A 16,117-nucleotide genomic window follows, 5' to 3' on the forward strand; every position below is an offset into this window, starting at 1 on the left:
TTTAGGTGTAGTGTTGGTGTAGGGCAATAGAATATATGGTCTGTACAGTAGAAAAACCATTACGCCTATGGAGAGTCCCCACAAGGATAGCTGACCAGACATGTGTGTGTGTGTGTGTGCAGTACACACGCAGAGTACACAGTTTGCGTAGGGCACCAACTCCCAGGGGGGCACCATCCCAGTTGCTCAAAAAAACACATACATATACATAAATAAAAATATAAACATGAACATATCTATATGTATAATTATAAAAAATGCATTTTACGGAGAACGTAGGCAGTAGGCTAAGCACACGTGACGCGCCATTCCCGCATCCGTGCCCGTCTCATGTTTGAGGCTGACTGATGGACAACTATGCCCGGGAAAACACATCAACAGTCAGGCGCCGAGAAAAGAAAAAGAAAAAAAAAGCCCAAGATGAAGCCCATGCATCACTTTCAGTTTCAGGTACGTTCATAATCCTGTGAAACCTTTTTGGCTGTTGACGTTAATAACGTGTTTTAAAGGTGGGGCAAGCGATTTTTCTTTACGCTTTAGAAAACTGATTCGGGCTGACTAGCGAAACAAACTTGTAGCCAATCAGCAGTAAGGGGCGTGTCTACTCATGATGTGGAGGAGAGAGCGTTCAGTGCACAGGATGGACATTAGCGAGCCGAGCGACAGAAAGAGAAGCTTTCCAGCGCTGGAGAGAATTCAAGGAGCGGAAGGCCTGCGATAGGACGCCGAGGTTGCTTTGTTTCTTCTCGATAGTAACACCGTGTCTGCGCCGCAACAGCTAAAGTCTGTCTTGTACACTGGACGTGACAAAGCGACCATTGAAAATCATTTGAAATTTGTGTCAATACGTCAATCATCCCTCCAAAACAGAGAAAACATCTTTCACAAACATCTAGGCTAGATGTCTGTCTCCTTTAAAGTCTTTATAGTGTATATAATGAGTTGTATTTGTAGGGGTTATTATACAATGGTTAATTAACAATGGTTTTGTTACTTCAAATAATAATTTACAAAGACGTATTCAGATCATTTTTTGTGGTAATAAAAACAGACCTAAGCGAACAACAGCCTTTAAAACGACTTAAAATTCACTAAAAACAATGAGGCAATAATGATTGGTTAATTAATAATAATCATATGGTTTCATTGAATGACACTGTTAAAAATGCATAATGTAAAACAAAATAAACAATTTATGTACATTACATATTATTACAAATGCCTGCAAAGGGCGCCAAAGGCCATGTAATTGCTGCTGCTACACTTACAGGACGATAAAATCATTGTTTAATAGGCTATTGACCAACAAGACGATCAAATCCTTGTTTAATATTGACCAAACATTTAATTCAGATATCCACTTAATCTTTAATTTTTGGCCACTTTTTCGCGATAGAAATGCGACAGCCTCTATAATTTCAAAAATTAACCATGGTTTTATAGTAGTAAAACTGCTTAATTTTCTTTTGTGTGATTTCTGAATGCTTGAAACTATAAAATCAATCAGACAACTGTATTAATAAAATTATAGCCATAGGAGGTAACTGTCTTTTTTTTGTTGTTGTTGTTGTTGTTGTTAAAACTATGTTTTATTACACCGACTGCTCTTAATTTACTTATGTTTTTTTTTTTTAACTAACAATAACTGTTTATTTAAAAGTGCACTCAGTAATTCTTCAGTGACTAATATATTCTGCTTCATTTAATGCAGGGTCAATGCTGACATTTGTTACAAAAGAGGATGAAGCGGTACCGTCAAGCACTGGAGGGGGCACAACTATATAATTCTGCTTAGGGCACCCATTTGGCCAGCAAAGGCCCTGTGTGTGTGTGATATGGTATGGTGACACTTGTGGTGTTAATGGCTGAATAAATAAAAAATAATTATTGAATAAATGTTTTGTGCTATTTTAAAAGAATGTAACAAATATAATAAGACATTTCAAATATTATTTAAAATAATATTACATTTGTTTTATACAGAATCAATTTCTATAAAAATGTGTGTGTGTGTATATGTGTGTATATATATATGTGTGTATATATGTGTGTATGTATAAATGTATATGTGTATGTATATATATATATATATATGTATGTGTGTATGTATGTATGTATGTATGTGTGTGTATGTGAAAACATTACCATAATTTCATATTGCTCATTTTATTGCAATGTTGTCATTTTTAAAATAGAATTTTGTCACATGACATACTTCTGAATTTAATTACCTTTTGTGATTTTATTTTTAAATAATTGCACAATGCCTGATTCCTGTTTTGTCTGTTAACACAGATGAATCCTCAATATTTACTTTCCTGTGCAAATCAATTTCTTCACCCTGAGTTCTACCTCAAAGGCCAGTTCGAGGCAAAAACTGGCTTAAAACTGTATTTAGGCTAGATGTGTTTCATAGTCTATAGAAGTGCTTCAAAAGGTTGATAATGAATTAACTTCCACTTCATCTGCATCAGCATCCATCCCTCACCCTTAATGCAGTTCACCTGTTCAATGCAATGCCTAGCGCAAATAACAGAATAGTCTTTAATGACTGATAAAAGTCAATAAAATATAGAAGTACAGCATGGAATTTGTTCACTGATTCTAAAGAGATTTATTTGCGATAAGTCCCTTTCCGTAATTAGAAAGAGTGTTTGTCACTCGTTCCAGTGAAAGTGTTTATCTGTGCATATTTGTTGGAGTGTAAAATCGTGTGAGTGTCGACGTTGAGTGACGGGCTTTCAGCGGAAATCAGAATGCAGCTTATCAGAAATCAGAACATGTCATGTGTGACATTTGCTAACCACAAAAATAAGAATTCTCTTCAAAACAAACTTGTCGTTTGCTCTTGTGAGGACAGTCCCATTTATGTAAATTTTATTTCTTGTGTGTGTGAGTGTCTGTGTGATTGCAGCAGCCGTTTTCGTAATTGTTTGCTTTAAATGAAGCCAGTTAAGTTTAGTCATTATAGCTATGATTTGGATGCATTGATCCAGCTTTATTGCAGTGTGCCTTATTAGAATTAAATAGGTCCAAAAATTAATATTGAAACGATCACATCCTGCTATGAAAAAGCAAGATTGAAATATCTGCACTAAACGTGTCATAAGCAAAACCCACCTCAGAATAGTACAAAACTAACCTATGAAGATGTCCTCTGCTAGAAAGGTCACTCACTAACGGTCGGTTATTGGTGTTTATTACAGTGAAAGCTGTGATAAGCAGAGTTTTTGGAAGCCTTGAAAACAGCGGTTTTGTTGATGAATGTGTGCCCGCTGTTAGAAATTAAGATCAAAGTTTCACATGTAAAACAAAACACTGTGAGACCCAGTTTTCAAAATCCCAGTCAGTTTCACATTTCAACATCAGCGTTTGCACTTTGGTCAGGCACTGGTTGGTAGTTCGTGTGATAATTCTCACATATGAATATTGGGTCATGTTGTTTCAGTGGCAACACTACAATGTAGAATCAGTCTTCTACGCCTACAAACGGATCAGAATCAGCTGAATTAGAGAACACCTACAATAAGAAATACTGAGTCATACTACTTAAAACACATTTGACTCATATTTGTGTAAAAAAAGATAAATATCTGCTGAAGCAGATATCCAGATAACCAGAAACATACAGATGCGAGCCAAGAAAATGTCATGCTTTAAAAATAGCAGCCTTACTGCTGAAGAACAAAAGGGTCAAACATGTTGCAGTTCTGTCCATTGCAGCTTAAAGATTTTAATGGTTGCCAAGTCTATTCAAAGCACTTTGTTTAGTTGATCTTCCCCAGGGATTTTCTTCAGCTTGTTTCATTCAGTGAGAAAGTGCAACAATATTCTCACTAAGGATATTTTATACTGTGATATATTACACTGTAAAATCTAACATTTGTTGACAAAAACACACAGCAAAGATATTAAAGGGGTTGTGCAACCCAAACTGAAAATGTTCTCATTTCTAACTCACCCTCATGTCGTTCCAAACCTTTGTGATTTTCTGTGTGAAGAGAGTTGGGTTTCAAACAACATTGCTGAATTGATTTTCATTGAATGGGCAGTGGACTTTTTAGTTTATATCTTTATGTGTGTGTGTGTGTTCCACAGAAGAAAGAAAGTCATACAGGTTTGGAACAACATGAGGGTGAGTAAATGATGACAGAATTTTCATTTCTGGGGTGAATCATTCCTTTATTAAACACTCATGTCATTATGCAGTCGACTGTCTACATTATGCTGTTACTGTATGTTTTTGGCTGTTGTAACCTTTGTTCTGCGTTGTGACTCTGCGTCTTATACCACATATTGTAGGAGAGAAATGACAATAAAGTAACTTTCATTTGAATGGCACAGCAGTACAGGAAACTGTTAATGCATACTTTTCTTCATATGACAGGTGATGATTTTGCCTTCACGGTTCTCACTTATTTTCCTATAAAAGTGGCACAAAATGTTACAGTGAATTTTTTCATGTAATGTACATAGAATTACCTGCATAATTTCATCATAATTTAATCATTCATTGGTTTTTATGTCATCATTTATGTAATTTCCAGGGAGCAATTGTTATTAATATTCTGGTTGCATGATAAAGATCATGAGACTTCATGATGATGATGTTTATTATTATTAGTAAAATAGTTTTTGTAATGACACAGAAACATTTTATGCAAATTCCTCCTTCAAACACGTAAATCATGTAAATCATTTGACTGTATATTTAAAACAATGCACAAAAGATGTTGGAAACTTAAATGGAAACATAACCGTCTCTTAAACGTCAGTGGCAAAATAATTTTTGGGACTCTTTTTTTTTTTTTTCCTTTAAAAATTATGCTTTTGACAGATTCACTGTTTGATGCCGTATAAGCACCTGGTCGTTGGAGCGTGTTGTTTATGAATACCCTCACTGTGTTGTTTGTGGAACATTTCTTTCTATTTCCTTTGTGATGACAGAGTATTTTCTGGGTATAAATAAGTGCTGGATACTGACTACTGGCAATGACACATTCTATGTGGGAAGGTGGCAACTTCAGGTGAGTCTTAAAATGCACTACAGCGCTGCGGAAACTATTAATTGTCCTTCAACTTAACTGATGTTTTGCATGATACAATTATTGCTCATATTTTTGGAAAACCCTTTTTTGTATTTGTCTCAGCTGGAAATAATGACCATAGATCATTTAGAATTTATATATATATATTACATAACTTTACATGATATATTATATAACCTTATATATATATTTCAGAAAATCTTTAAAAAACACACTTTTCAAAATGAGTGAAATCATCAGATCCTATATTATAATTAATTTGTGAGGTTTTTCTTGTAATTGTGCTTTGAACAGGTGTTTTATTTCCATTATAATAAGACAGTAATTATGTCATAGGCTATAAAGTAGCACAACATTCTATACAATTATTTTTATTATTTCTTTTCATATGTAAAAAAAGCTATGAATAATCTGTAAATAATAATTTGTCTCTAAATCTCACAATAACATTAAAATGTAAAAAGAACATCAATTTTTTTACCCAGTTAATATTGTGCTTACTTATCCCAGTGAAACATATAAGGGGACAGAAAGACATAACCTAACATAACATTTAACATAGCATAAAGCATTTTTTAAATTGCCAGTGAACTGCAGTGGTTATGCCTTTCATCTTCCACAAGAAAACTTGCGCTCAACCTCTGCAGACTGACGTGTTGGATGGTCTTTAGTCTTAAGTATGTCCTTTGCTATTCATGGAAGAATAATATTGCTGCATGTGATCTTTGACCTTTGATATAAATTGAAGATTCTAACATTGCATTCATTCCTTTGATGTGAGATTTTAGATTGTGAGATTTTAGATTTTTTTCATATTGTCATTTTTATCCTATAAAGATCCTTTCACTCTTGTTTTTATACAGAACAGCACAGGAAGACAACGACTGACTACAAAGGCGCAAGGTACAGAACGCTGCATCTTGGTATATATTTACTTACAGTACTTGTTTCTGAAATGTGCTTGATTTAATACTGCCTGTCATTTAATGACAACTTTGATGACAAAGTATTTCATGCAGGCCTTAGATGAGCTGTGGATTATGATATTTCCAAATGATCAAAAATCTGTATGGATACTCAAATATGAATTCACATCACCGACATGCACATAAGATGTATGCTGGGACTTATTTGCTTGTGAAAATGTTAATTTGGTGCTAATGAACAGTATAAAGTATAGGAATTTTTTTGTTTGAACACTTGCTTTGCATTGCTAAATAATATTTGAACTTTGTTGTAAAGCAAATGATTATACATTATGATACAATGACACAAGTGTTATTACTGAAATTATTTACTGTTTATCTTTATTGCATGTACGCCTATACTCAAACATCGGAAATATAAGAGTGGGAGGATAAAAGAGATAAATTTATGGTCACTGTGAGTCATTTTGTTTGTTTTTTTTCTCAAATCTTTACGGATAACATCCTGATTTTACAAAGACTAACAAAGTTCAGTTTTTCAACTTTCATGTGGTAGCGATGGAATGGAAAGTAGCTGACAAATATTGATGCCTATATGTAGTTTCACTTAGATTCTGTCTTGTGAGACAGGTAAAAACTGCATGTATGTGAAAAGAGGGAAAATAATCAAGCGTGAGTAATATTCCATCGCTGAATGGTGTGAACCTGAAAGCAAAACTACATACAGAGTGACAGACACTCCACACATTGTCTAGAAAAGCGAATGGAATATTAATGAGAGCATTGGAATTGTTCTTGTTTTTGTTCTTAATAGATGAAATCCAAATTAAAAATGCTTTTAGAGAATTTTCACAGAACTTTTCACGTTTGCTTGCATTTGATGTTTGTTTAAAGTGCAGAGGAGTGCATGAAAACATCCTTTTATTGTTATAGATGCTCTGATCTCAACTCAGGCTCAATAACATCACCGACCGCATTCTATCGCTGTCTTATATCCCTTATCCTGTTCCTGGCTTGCTTCTTTCGTGCATGTTTTTGCAAAATGCAAAGTGTGTGTCTGTGGTTTCCTGAGAGGTAGGAGAGGTTTGTGTCTCGTATGACAGATAGATGTCACGCATGTTTTGGGTTTGCATTCAAGCAACACTAGTGTTGCCCTTTTCTGGGGACTTGATGTGCATTCCTTACATGCATGCCAAATTTCATGTAATTATACCAGCTCCATCCTTCTGTTCCCTCTTGGTTTTCTGTGAGATGCCAGTATTTCTTTTGCCTTCTCTGTAGTATGCATAGTATATATAAGTGTTGCCATTTCTGCACACATTTCCAACAAATGTAACTAATTTATGTCAGGTGAACACATTCATGAAGGTAGTGAAGGAGTCTGTGGACTGATATATAAAACAGAACTATTTTTCTAATGAAAAAATACATTTCAAACTATAGGGTAAGAGGTAGGAAGAGCAATCTGTATTTACCTTAAACTGTAACATATTTAGATATAAGTTTAGCATGTGCAGGATGATGCCAATGTTGTATTATAGGAATTAGGAAATAAATAGAAACATTTGCTAATTTAGTTTATTTTTAATTTAGTAAATTATTAAAAAGGGACATCTTACCCTACTACTGGGGATAAGAAGGGGTCAACTTTTACAGAATGTATAAATTACATTTGATATCATTTCTTAATAATATTTAACATGTCATTAATGTAAAATACTTAATTAAATATTCTACTTAAAATATATATTTTTTACATTTGCATTTTTTATACTGTGTGCATGTGTGTGTGTGTATATATATATATATATATATATATATATATATGAAGAGTTCAGATGCAAAAGCCTCTAAATGCCGTTTGAAATTTTCTTCTAAAATGAGCGTTTTTATCAGGCTCCTATGTGTAGGATATAGGTTCCTTTCTTTGCCATTAAAGTGAAATAGCTGAACATAAACAAAGGTGTACAATATTGTACTCCACAAATCAAAAAGCATTAATGTGACTATAGATCCCTCATAAAAAAAAAAAAGAAAATGTGTTTTTCAACACAATACAATACAATGCAATGTTGTTTATCAGTATTTTCTAGAAAAAAAAAGATCAGTTAAAGGGATAGTTCACCCAAAAATGAAAATTGATGTTTATCTGCTTACCCCCAGGGCATCCAAGATGTAGGTGACTTTGTTTCTTCACCATTGCCATGCACTATACGACTGATAGACTGCAACGGTTAAAGTTAAAAATCTTCTTTTGTGTTCTACTGAAGAAACAAAGTCACCTACATCTTGGATGCCCTGGGGGTAAGCAGATAAACATCAAATTTTCATTTTTGGGCAAACTATCCCTTTAACCTCAAAACTTACAAATGCTATCAAAATTAAAAATAGCATGGAAAGTTAAAAATTAAAAACATCAAAAGTGTTGAGATTAGATTTTTTAAGCAACATTAAGCGATCATATTTCCTTACACAGGAAAATACAATGTTAAGTTAATCTTAAAGATAAAGTTAAGAAGCTAACATTCAGTTAAATGTTTCATTGTCTCTCCCACAGTATGCATTATGTCAAATTAAAATGTAATGTGTAAATATGTAACTCTGTACATCAATCTGCAGTCTTTTTCAAACTCTTGACTTCAGGAATGCCTCAGTCTGAGAGAGAGAGTGACAAAAGAGTGAATGGGAGAGAAAATGAACGACAGCCAGCACTAAAAGAAGAGCGTGACGCATCTCCCCCTCTGTTAAACGAATCCTTTTCACCCCAGCACGTGGAACATCTTTCTTCTGGAGTACGTTCTGTGAGTGAGCTTCATTCTGTGGTACTTTCTGTAACGATGCCTTAAAAAATGACATCCCTTTGTAGGTTGTTTGCATAAAATACACTGACTGCATTTTCTGAAGATTCCAAATTATTTTATGTATAGAAGTCTTTTGTCTAATAAAATTCTTAATTTTCTTGCTATGTGAACTGCATTATATTTCTGATATATTACAAATATATACATATAATTTTTATTTGTTCTTAATGTTTGAAAAAAAAATTTCTCATCCTCAATGCCAGATACATTAATAAATTCCTGCTGATGTTTAAAAGCTCTAGTACAAATGTGATGAATGGCCTTTATTGTGTTGGCCTGATTCTCTGTGTGTTTGTGTGCAGAGAGCTGCTGATGAGGAACGGATGCAGTTTCTTCAGCTGGTGTTTCAGAATTCTCCGGCTGGCCCGATCAGGCCGTCTGTACTTCGCTCTACAGCTCTCCTGCTTCAGGGTTTGTGTTCCAATTAATTATTCAAACTCCACATTTTTCCTTGCCATAGTCAAAGTGGTGAAATCCTCAGAGATGTCATTATATTCCGTATATGTACACGTTATGATGAGCAAAGGCATTTTAAAACACAAAAACTGCTATTGCATATAACTTATTCAATATAAGTGTTTCAATTCAAAAGGTTTCAAAAAAATAAAACAAAACAAACTCTGTTTGAAGGATGTGCTGTTTAACAATGTAGATATATTGTATATAATACTGTTGTGGTTATATGTTTACTTACACAATCTGCTAAATGTTAATAATTCATTCATTCATCATTAAAATTCCAGGTTATTTTTTATTTATTACTAAGTGAATAATGCTAACCACACAAATAAATCTGCAAACAACAACAATGGTTATTAATTATTATTCATTTGTAATATTTTGCAGATTCTGCAGGGGGTACTGTATGTAAATGTTTGACCACTACAAGCAATATTAATATTTTAATTGGCTAACTGCAGTGTAATATTCATAATATTTATATGATATTTTGGTAACACTTTACTTAAAGCCTTTATTTATAATGCATTATAAAGGGTTATTAAAGGGTATAATGCATTATAATTATTCATTATGTGCATTGTAATACATTATAACTTGTCGTAAATAATTATAACTGAATTTAAAAGGCGTAGTGTATCAATCAATTGATAAGTGTTATAATGTATTAACTGTGGTTACAATTATTCATGAGATTGTTATATAATAAAAAAATAAACATACATACACACATACAATTTAATTTAATTGAGATACTTTTAAAAATATATTTATTTATATATTATATACATGTATTTATATAGTATATTTTACTCATTTAAAAACAATGTAATATAATAACTGGAAAGTGTGCACTGTTTTGTCGTATTCTTTAGCAAATGAGAGCCATCAAAAAACCATGAACAGAAGAAAAGACACAGGTCACAGTGAAGCTGTTGCTGGATCAAGCCAGCACAGGAAACAATCTCCCAGCTTTCATTCTCACAGGTAATTATCACTGAAAAAAAATAGTTCATCAATACGAATCTTGATGTCCCTCATGTGTCCTCCTCAGCTCCGTCGAGTCAGAAATCCAGAGACCCAGCTCTCTTTTTGTAAATGGACAATGTCGCTGGCCAGGCTGTGACAGAGTCTTTGAAGGCTATACTCATTTTCTAAGGTACGTTTTTCACTATCTAAAGTAACATCAGCAAGCCTTCCTTGTTGGAATCAATCATTTTCAAACTTTAGAAAACACCTTTTGATTCCCAACCCATCTAGACATCTAAACCGAGACCACAGCACAGATGAGAAAACGATTGCACAGTGGCGAGTTCAGCAAGACCTGGTACGCCACATGGAGAATCAGGTACAGCAGCGATACAGTCTCTTACAGACAGCACACACAAGTCACGCTTTGCATCATTGATCATCATCAGTTATCATGAATGTGGCACAAGAAAGTGAATCATGGTTTCATTGGTTTTGAGTCATTCAGTGTGAACCCAAAAGAATCAAACGTCTTGGTAAAAGTGGTTTGAGAACCCACTGACTCTAACATGCTATATGTGATGATTTCAGCTCAGTCAGGAGAAGCAGAAACTTCACGCCATGCAGCTTCACCTTCAGCTGTATGAATGCATCTCGACACGTACCGTAAGACTCTTCAGGATACACTTTGACACTGCCAGAAGTTTCGTGAGAGCGTTTAGAAATAACGATTCTCACAGTGAACACGACATTTCCTTTTTGTGATTTCATAAAACATCAGTAAATTTATAGAAAGTGCAGATCAAGCCTTCACATCTCAAGATGTCTACGGGAAACCATATCTGTGCTCAATATCGCTCTCATATGTAGGACTGACTTGTGTGTTTCCATTCAGGGAGCTGCTACAGGCTGGTGGAGGCCTCTGGCACTAAAGTTTCCCCCGTTGGGGGAGCCAGATGGCAGGACAGAGAGAGCTAGTGTAGCGCCGGTACGACAGGAACCCTGGCACATACCCCCACCACACCTGCTGCCAGGTAAAACCTGCTAAAATACAAAATACACATCTTGCCGTGCCTCTAAACACACACAACCTAGCTGAGAAGTGTCATTAAACTAGAAAGATCAAATCAAGTGGAACTGAAATGCAGATGCTGAAGGCATTGAAAAATATGAATAAAGGTCACCATCTATACCGCTGTTTACAGTGTGAAGGTCACACTTACCTTATGCTTACTTCCTTTCTCTTTATGTGTTTATGTTGTTGGCCAGACAGTTGAAAGTTGGTGGTCTACCACTATTACTACAGTTGAAGTTGTGAGATTGCTTGCTTCCTGTTGCCACACTTGGCATGGAGACCACAAAGGAAGCCTAAGATCTGGACCAAATGTAGTTCAGACGCTCTCAGCTGGAGTTTTGCTCATAAGCCGTCTATTATAAAACCTCGATTTTGCATTTGCTAGATGCATTGTGCAAGAATATTATCGAAAATGACTGACTCATAGGCGTTACCTGGCTGTATGTTTTGCACTTGCAGCAAAACATATAGCGACATACTTAAAGCACAGTGCACATATGAGTGTTTGCGGTCAATTTCCAAGAATTATTGTACAATGTTTTGCTTAGTAATTTGGCTTTCTGGCAATTACAGATTTTGTTAGCAGTGTTGAATACTACAAATATGCTAACTTGCGACCTCCATATACATATGCTTTCTTAATCAGATGGGTAAGTAAATAAATTATGTTTGCCTTTATTGTATATTTATTCAAATGACACACACACACACACACACATATATATATATATATATATAAATATATATAATTTATTTATTATAATATTTTTATATAAATTTCACTCACTCTGAATTTAAAATGAATCCTAATATTTTTAAAATAAAAAATATATCATATATAAATATATATATAATTTATCATTGATTTCTACAGTCAATCCTGGAAGCTCCAGACAAACAGCGGACGCTAAACGAAATTTACAACTGGTTCACAAGAATGTTCTTCTATTTCCGTCATAATTCTCCTACATGGAAGGTACTATACATGCTGCCACTGCCAACTAACCATCGTTTCCAGATCTGAGACAGCCCCATTTCAGTTCAGTTCAAAACTCAATTATCAATAATATTTTTAATCATATTGTTTGAGACTGAGAGATTTGCTTGTGTGTCTGATTTAATGCCATATAGATTAGCTTAATTAAAACAAAAAAGCTCCAGTCTTGAGCAGGTTTATTTCTGAGGTCCTGAGATTGGCCTGACATGAGCGCAAAACACTTTGGGACATTATATTAATGTCCACATGGTGCCGCTGTTGGCATAAAATCATGCTGAATAATCTCACTGAACGCCATAGGCCTGTTTCATATGAATAGAAATTATATTCTCTGGTTACAACTGTTTCAACCTTTTCTCAGAATGCTGTGCGACACAATCTTAGTCTCCACAAATGCTTTGTGCGGGTGGACGGGAGGACAGGGGCGGTGTGGACAGTGGACGAAGAAGAGTTTCAGAAGAGAAAAGGGCAGAAAATCCACAGGTCCTCATGTTCTTCCCTCATCCTTAGATAAATTACACACACAATGAGATGTTCAAGATTATAAAAATATGAATTCAATTCACAAAATATGCTCATTGTTTTTAAAAGTCATGTAACATCTCATATGTTGGTTTACAGGGACTACACTTTCAAATGGCTGACACCCTTCTCCCATTGCCCATCCCATGGAGCCTCAGATGTATCAATAAAAGCCACAAATTCTCAGTAAAACATTTACCAAATGTTTAGTGTAGTATGCAGAAAAATGAGGTTCAACTATAGATTGTAGAGTTTTAGGTATGATCCTTTAGGATAGGATAGTAGTTCATATACATTTTTGCATCTCTATCCAGTAGCCCCTCACTGCAGAACACAAGATCCAGGGGGCGTGGTTGGATCAACATCTAGGGGGAGGAGATTGGTAGGTTTAGGGGTGGAGATGGGTGGGTTTAGGGATCAGGGGGTGGAGACGGGTAGGTTTAGGTATATGTAAGGTGGGAGGAGTTGGATCTGGATCCAACCACGCCCCCTGGATCTTGTGTTCTGCAGTGAGGACCATCTCTCTCTATCTGAAAAAAGTAAAGTCTTCCTTAAAATACGACGTTACTGTCTTGTTTTATGTAATTGTATGTATGTAATGTATGTCTAAAAAAGTACATAAATATTTAGTCTATATATGTAAATGAATGAACATTTTTTTCCGTTTAACATTTTATGTGTTGTAGGCTACTATATGTGGTTAAACTGATTTTTAAAAATGAAATACAACAGCAGTAATATATTAGAATATTCAAAATTATTCAGAATTTCACATTGACAGAACAAACTCCAAGCCGTTTGCATCGCACGGTGCGCAGCACCTGATGGATGCGTTGTTATTCAGAAGGCGGGACCCGCTTTGAAACTGCAACATTAATTGGTTTAATTGCAGATGAGTGACAATTCAACTATATCCAATGAACAATGAGGCTAGAATTTGCTGCCCGTCTTGACTGGTGGACTAGCATATAGGCAGGGCTCGAATTGAGGGGGGATGGCATCCCCCGGTGGAAAAAAATGACAAAAAGCATCCCCTCTGTGAAACCACCATCCCCTTTAGATTAATAATGTTGTGTATTATGTAAAACTTATCATGCAAATTAAATGTTAAAATTATCTACTTATAAGGCCAATCAGAACTCACTACTGTAACAAGCTGCGCACAAACTGCACCCTCACCATCCCCTTTGAATTAATGTTGTGTATTATGTAAAACTTATCATGCAAATTAAATGTTAAAATTATCTACTTATAAGGCCAATCAGAACTCACTACTGTAACAAGCTGCGCACAAACTGAAGAAAGTTTCCGTCATTTTTGAATGATTCAAAAACGAATTTATTAAAACAGGGACTTGCTGCCATCTACTGGCGGTTTTATTGTCATCTTTATTTATCCATGACAGTCCTAAACCAGCCAAGGTGCCAGCACAAAAACACATTTATCAAAATATTGTTTAATTAGCAGTATTGACCAAAATTCCTCCATTTCAGGCCCCAGAAGGGAAAAAAAGCTTTAAAATAATAGTTTGTTTAATAGGGCTAATTTTTCATTAAATAAAAACCTTTTTAGACAAATTTTGTAATCATTGTGTAAAATTAGCCACAACGTAGCAAACGTCTTAAATAATGAAGAATCAAGTAACAAACTTAAAATAACTTCGTGATTTTATGAATGACTTGTCAAATATATAAATAATTTTACATTCTAAAATTCACTATTGTGGTGTTTTCCGAAACTAAAGACAAGAATATTCCACTCGTTTAAATGCTCACAATCTCCAGCTGTCTCAACGGGACTCCTCATGCCCGCTGATAATTTTATTGGTTCAACACTGATCTGACAAAATATTTCAAACACTATTTTTTTCCTTGTTCCCATGGCCTTGAGTCCTGCAGATGTATTATGATGAAAAACAGGCAGTTAACAGCCGCAGGATAGAGTTAGCTGGACCCTAATTACACTTGGAGCGGGGGTTTTTTCGGAACACACCTAATTATAATGGCTTCTGGACAACCTCGCTGTTTCTGACAGCTGCCTCTCTCTGTGTCAGGTGCTTATTACCTGCTCTTCCTCCCCTGTTGACTTCCAGCGCCAAACAGGTGTCTCAGCCCCTGCGTCTGGTGTGTTATACGACTGCTGTGTTTTCATTACCTGAACCTGCTGTAGATATGAAGTGGAAAAGGAAGATGGTATGTCCTCTGGGGACTTTCTTCTGAGTTTTACAGCCAGAGAAAACCTTCAGCTTTAATGGACAGTGTCCTTTTTTAGCGTTTTTCCAGGCGAGATAGTTGAGCATAATCATAGCTCGTTTCTATACACTCAAAATAGGACCGCAGTAAAGATAGTTTGCGGTTTGATATTCAGATTTATTTTGGCTATAAATACACAGTACGCTGTCACATGAAAATAAAACCGAGTGTCGTTCTCCATGATTTGTGAATTCAGGTGACGCTGTCCTTCGGGCCGAAATCAGGTTTTTTTTCGTTGCGAATCTCAATGTTATAATGCCTATAGCTCCAGAAATTGGACACTTAGAGGATTGAAACCGGTGTCAATTTCACCAGCTTGATTTGTGAAATTTTTCACAGTTAAGCCCTTGTCCGTAAACCCTTTGGTAAGTCCGCTATAAGGAATGTGAAAAAATAGGCGTTCTTTATGTTTAACGTCTATTATCAATAAACACGCAGACTGCTCGAATACAAAAAATTTTTTTTAGGTCAAACTCGATTTGTGAAAACTTTCCCAAACGCAGTTTATCGCGTGTCTTTGTTTCTCTTTGCACTGCTCTTTTTTTCTTCTGTCATAATGTCATACGTTGCTGTTCCAGTGAATAATGGTTTTCCAAGCCATTAGATAAATCATACAAGGCTCTAATAGACTATTGTGATTTGTGTAATATTTCACAATATAAAGGGTTGGTTGTTTTACCTTACCTTTTATGAGTCCTTGGCTTCTATTTTCTGTTTTGCTAAAGGTTTCACAGTATAGTTTTTGTCATTTAACCCTTCCCTGAGCCCTTAACTTAACTATTCTGATCTGTGGTAAATTTCAGAGGTAAGTATGGGTCAGCTGACCCTTCCCTGGGTCACTAACATCACTATTCTGATTTGTGAAAACTTTCACAGTTCACTACAGGTCAGCTGACCCTTCCCTGGGTGATCTACATCACTATTTTGATCTGTGAAAACTTTTACAGTTCAGTTTGGGTCAGCTGACCCTTCCCTGGGTCATCTACATCACTATTCTGATCTGTGAAA

The 16,117-nt window shown here is 35.3% G+C and overlaps 1 protein-coding gene across 5 annotated transcripts; it reads left to right on the plus strand.

Moving 5' to 3' along the window:
* Positions 1-5,011: 5,011 nt before the first annotated feature.
* On the plus strand, positions 5,012-13,192 carry foxp3b (forkhead box P3b). 5 transcript variants are annotated; one of them, XM_016459861.1, is made up of 13 exons: positions 5,012-5,027; positions 5,912-5,951; positions 8,618-8,775; positions 9,138-9,246; positions 10,170-10,281; positions 10,349-10,453; positions 10,555-10,642; positions 10,855-10,929; positions 11,159-11,297; positions 11,912-11,988; positions 12,213-12,314; positions 12,697-12,818; positions 12,957-13,192. In XM_016459861.1, exons 3-13 carry the CDS (start codon positions 8,620-8,622, stop codon positions 13,045-13,047), a joined length of 1,176 nt encoding a protein of 391 aa, XP_016315347.1. In that variant the 5' UTR covers positions 5,012-5,027; positions 5,912-5,951; positions 8,618-8,619; the 3' UTR covers positions 13,048-13,192. The 5 variants fall into 5 exon arrangements, with proteins under 5 accessions (XP_016315347.1, XP_016315346.1, XP_016315350.1 ...); XM_016459860.1 differs by lacking the exon at positions 5,012-5,027 and adding an exon at positions 5,683-5,725; XM_016459862.1 differs by lacking the exon at positions 5,012-5,027 and adding an exon at positions 5,707-5,725 and having other exon boundaries at positions 5,912-5,971.
* The last annotated feature ends 2,925 nt before the right edge of the window (positions 13,193-16,117 follow it).

The sequence above is a fragment of the Sinocyclocheilus anshuiensis genome, unplaced genomic scaffold (assembly GCF_001515605.1).
Source record: "Sinocyclocheilus anshuiensis isolate Anshui unplaced genomic scaffold, SAMN03320099.WGS_v1.1 scaffold1024, whole genome shotgun sequence".
Lineage (NCBI taxonomy): Eukaryota > Metazoa > Chordata > Actinopteri > Cypriniformes > Cyprinidae > Sinocyclocheilus > Sinocyclocheilus anshuiensis.

Coding starts and splice junctions, on each gene's coding strand:
- foxp3b (XM_016459861.1), top strand. CDS start 8,620: ATGCCTCAGTCTGAGAGAGAGAGTGACAAAAGAGTGAATGGGAGAGAA. Junction 10,643..10,854: donor TACGCCACATGGAGAATCAG/GTACAGCAGCGA, acceptor TGATGATTTCAG/CTCAGTCAGGAGAAGCAGAA. Junction 10,930..11,158: donor AATGCATCTCGACACGTACC/GTAAGACTCTTC, acceptor GTTTCCATTCAG/GGAGCTGCTACAGGCTGGTG.